Genomic DNA, 4,124 nt, shown 5'->3' on the forward strand with positions numbered 1-4,124 from the left:
GTCAGTGCTTGCAGATAACATTCGTGTAGTTCCGATGTCAAATGCACTAATGTTACGTAATACATGTTTACATTAGAAATATTTGCTCACACATTTTTAAAAGGCGTTAAGAACAATGCAATAGTTGTTTTTAAACTTTGATAAAGATGTATAGGAGCACCATATTTTTATAATCATATTAAATTAAATTAAATAAATAAACGTAATTTATCATTATTTATTACAATATAAGATATACCTAGTTTTGGAGTCGGTTAAAATTGATAAAAGAGAAATTTGTCTTTGGATCCTGTATAAAAAAAATCTTTAATCCAAGATCCAAAAACAGATGAATTTCAATTTATTTGATAATAATTATTTACTAACCAAACAAGCCAACAGCAAAACCACTGAATTAATTACGAAAAGTTTTAATTCTACAAAATACAGTTATTTGACATCGCTATATTCATGAAGATAGTGTAATATTTTTGGTAGAATATTTTTGCTTGTCAGTTTACTGTAAGGCACGTCAACGTGGTTCCAGAGAGGATCCTCTACTATGTAGTGCTCAATGACATTAGGTAGGTGGCTCGTAAGCCATTCCTCGTCGGGAGGGGCAGTGAGAAAATCGTTCCTACCATTCATTATCACTACAGGAGTTGTTGTAGCATTCAAATTGTAAGCTGGCGGTTTAGTAGAATTGTACATTTCCATATTTCCAGCAGTCCCGTAATCAAAATTCTGAAAGACATCAACATTCAAAGACTGAGTGTACCAGACAATGTTCTTGAGTGATGTTCCCGCGGGGAAGTGACCGAAGAGAACACGAATAGTTTCTGTCTCGACGGAATGTGGATGCGGCGAGTCGACTATATACAAAAGGCCTCTGCAAAACGTGTCCGCGATCACATAATCCTTGCACAAGAAAGCCAAGATTTGTTGATACAAGCCACCCAACGGTGCAACTTCGTAAAGTCCGATTTCAGTCAACAATGGTTGAAAGTCCTGATATAATTCAGCAGCAAATCTGCTAATCATCGATTTCGTGTACGTATTTCTTGAATCAGGCTCCAAACCAATGAAGACCCCAACTTTATCGCAATAGCCCTCTCTTTCGGAACACATTATAAAGAACGTACTACCGCCTTGAGAGTATCCGATGTAATTTAATTTTTTTGATGACGTATATTTAAGGATGTAATCTATAGTAGCGGGCATATCGTATTTCCCTATTTCTTGTACGGAGAATTGCCAAAAGTCGATATCAGTAATATTAAGGTAGGCATGCCTCTTGCCGTAGTAGTTACCTCTAACATTGCCGACCCATAGATCGTAACAAGCATCGGATATGAGATAAGCTAGCCCCGAACTTGGACCGGAATCCAACCAGCAGTCGGAGCTTAATAAAAGACCGTGCATCAGTAAAACTGGCGTTTGTCTAATCGGTTCTTGGCATATTTTGCCTTTAATAATTCTGAATATTGTTAATATGTAACCATCTTCTGTGATAACTGTGTGTTCTTCTGATTTGTATCCATATTTCGATGTTAGCTCCGTAAAGTTGAGTAGTGAGTCTAACGGATAACCTTGCGATACTTTTATTCGTCTTTCTTCGTTAATATCTGATTGACACCATATTTCGTGAAAATACTGGATAATAAGCAAACAAATAACAATAACATTTGTTTTAGACAACATTTTACTGCAGGTTTACTTTATAACTGAGCGAATTTAAAGTCTTTTACTATCTGTAACTTACATTTGAATGTGTTCAAGTAATTGTTGCAATATTTTGTGACATTTATATTATCTTTATACGTTAATGGAATGTGATTATTAAATCACACGTAAAAGTAAATGGTGTAAAGAAAACGTGCTCCGTATACATTTAAAGCGAAGCTTCTAAAACACAGTTTGAATTGAACACTAGTTAGTGAAGAAGCAGAGAAAGAAGGTATAAAAGAGTCAAAAATAACAATAAAACGAATGGTCATTTAAGATAGGCTTATTGTGGTTTAAGCCTTACAAATTGTTATTAAACAACTTGTTATTGACTTATTTAACTAGGGTTACCTGTTACAAAATGTAAATCATGTAAAAAATCACTACGAAAATAGCTTCTTGGACTGATCTCTAAATGTGAAACCGATAATTCTACGTATCCGAATCTCATAAATCAGTAACTGTCGACTTGACGCGCCAATTAATCAATGAAGAAAAAAACTTAAACTATTACCGCAATTACATGCATTTTATGCATCGAATGCAACCTCATTATTCATGTCATGTATACAAACGACAAAGATTAGAAAACAAATTGGCTATTATTTTATACAGGGCCTGTTTCAGAATTTCCATGTTCCTGATAACTAACAAATAAGTTACCTGACAGAGCATCAGAGCGTGCGGAATTGCATTTCAGAGCTAATTTTTTTCTGACAAATGAATTCCAAATAGTTTATTCAAAATCAGAAATCAGTGGTGATTAGGATTAGGACGCTGGACAGAAAGTGGAGTCACGACTGCGTAAAGTCTCACATATTAAAAGCCTATAACTTAGGAGAGGGGAACTCCTAAACAAGGCTGCTCCGTTAACACTTGCCTAGAGCGCTGGTAACGCTGCAACTGGTTCGAGACTCATTAGGACATTTTAACATAGACCCTTAACGTTTTAAAATTTACTTCTTTTAATATTTAGTGTCTCCCAATGATTTTTAACTAATATATGGCGTCTAATCTAATGAATGAGCTCATATAGTACTAGCTGTTGCTCGCGACTTCGCCCGCGTGAAATTAAAAAAAATAATATGAAATATAGACTATGTTACTTACAGATAAATTATATTTCTTATGATGGAAGAACTTTTAAAATCGGCCCAGTAGTTTTTGCGTGAATCAAATACATATAAAAATACATAAATCCAAATCTTTCCTCTTTATAACATTAGCATAGATTTAATATAAATATATATAGCTCGTGCTGTGTCTCATTTAGGAAAATCGAATAGTGTAAAGGATTCCTTTATAGCATAAGATAGCAAACAAGCAAATGCCTATCAAAGTTCGCTAAAGTAGCGAAGCCACAGCTATCCTAAACCTCATAAACCAGATCATTAAAGTGGAGAGGAGCAGAACAGAGTTCATTCCACATTGCGCCGCACAACTGTTTGACTGTAGTACATGATGTTTTTTTTATTTCGTTTTTAATTTTTTTTATTTCATTTTCTAGTTATTTGATATCTACTTTAATTATCTTTGAGTTAAATTCGATTTCTACAATCAGACGTCTCAAATATTGCTTCAAATTCAAAACTCCTATTTTGCTGCGTTATAGGGTTTCTAATAAATCAAGTTAATCATGTTATCAAGTTTTGAATAACAAGCATTAACCTGTTTTCCAAAACAAAATGTTTACCAAGGTACTAAAATTAAAGGAATTGTAAGAATGGAAAAAGAAATGATTGCAAACCAAATTTTATTCAGAAAACATAATAAAGATATAAAGTTATGTACTGAAAACATCTAGATATTCCTTTATTTTGGGCAAAATAGATCTACAAGTGAACTGGCTGTACGTGATGTCAAAATGATTCCACATCGGATCCTCCACGTAGTACTGCTCCAACACATTAGGTAGTTTGCTTGTCACCCATTCGACGTCAGCTGGCGACGTCAAGTAGTCATGTCTTCCGTGGATTATGACTACTGGCACACTCACAAGGCTTAGATTGAACGCTGGAGGCTGGGAGGTACCGTATAGTTGCGAATTCCCTGTCGCCCCGTAGTCGAAATGCTGAAATTCATCAACGTTCAAAGCCTGCCCGTACCAAGCCATGTTCTTAACTGACGTGCCACCTGGGAAATGACCGAAGAGCACTTGCACAGTTTCCGTTTTTATTGAACCAGGGTGAAAAGAGTCTATCAATCCTAAAGCGACTTTACAAGCGAAGTCTGCGAGGGCGTAGTCCTTGCAGAGATAGGATGCCGCTTCTTGCACAAATCCACCTAAAGGTAAAGCTTCATATAACCCAGCCTGATAGAAAGTTGGCAAGAGGAGTTGATATGTGTCTCCTAGCCATCTAAAGAGTTGTGACCTCGTGTAGGTATGTCTGGATCCTGGCTCCAGAAGAATTCCAACGCCA

General features: G+C 35.7%; 2 protein-coding genes across 2 annotated transcripts in view; both read right to left on the reverse strand.

Moving 5' to 3' along the window:
* Window positions 1-429: 429 nt before the first annotated feature.
* LOC106102781 (gastric triacylglycerol lipase-like) lies at window positions 430-1,680 on the reverse strand. Its single transcript, XM_013282364.1, has one exon. The coding sequence runs from the start codon at window positions 1,678-1,680 to the stop codon at window positions 430-432; it is 1,251 nt and encodes a 416-aa protein (XP_013137818.1).
* A 1,807-nt stretch (window positions 1,681-3,487) lies between these two features.
* LOC106102782 (lipase member K-like) overlaps window positions 3,488-4,124 on the reverse strand; it is a 1,109-nt gene continuing 472 nt past the window's right edge. Inside the window, exon 2 of the mRNA XM_013282365.1 lies at window positions 3,488-4,120. Within this exon, the coding sequence (XP_013137819.1) occupies window positions 3,488-4,120 (633 nt within the window). The remainder of the gene's footprint in view (window positions 4,121-4,124) is intronic.

This window comes from Papilio polytes, unplaced genomic scaffold (assembly GCF_000836215.1).
Source record: "Papilio polytes unplaced genomic scaffold, Ppol_1.0 DF823901.1, whole genome shotgun sequence".
In the NCBI taxonomy this organism is placed as follows: domain Eukaryota; kingdom Metazoa; phylum Arthropoda; class Insecta; order Lepidoptera; family Papilionidae; genus Papilio; species Papilio polytes.

Coding starts and splice junctions, on each gene's coding strand:
- LOC106102781 (XM_013282364.1), bottom strand. CDS start 1,680: ATGTTGTCTAAAACAAATGTTATTGTTATTTGTTTGCTTATTATCCAG.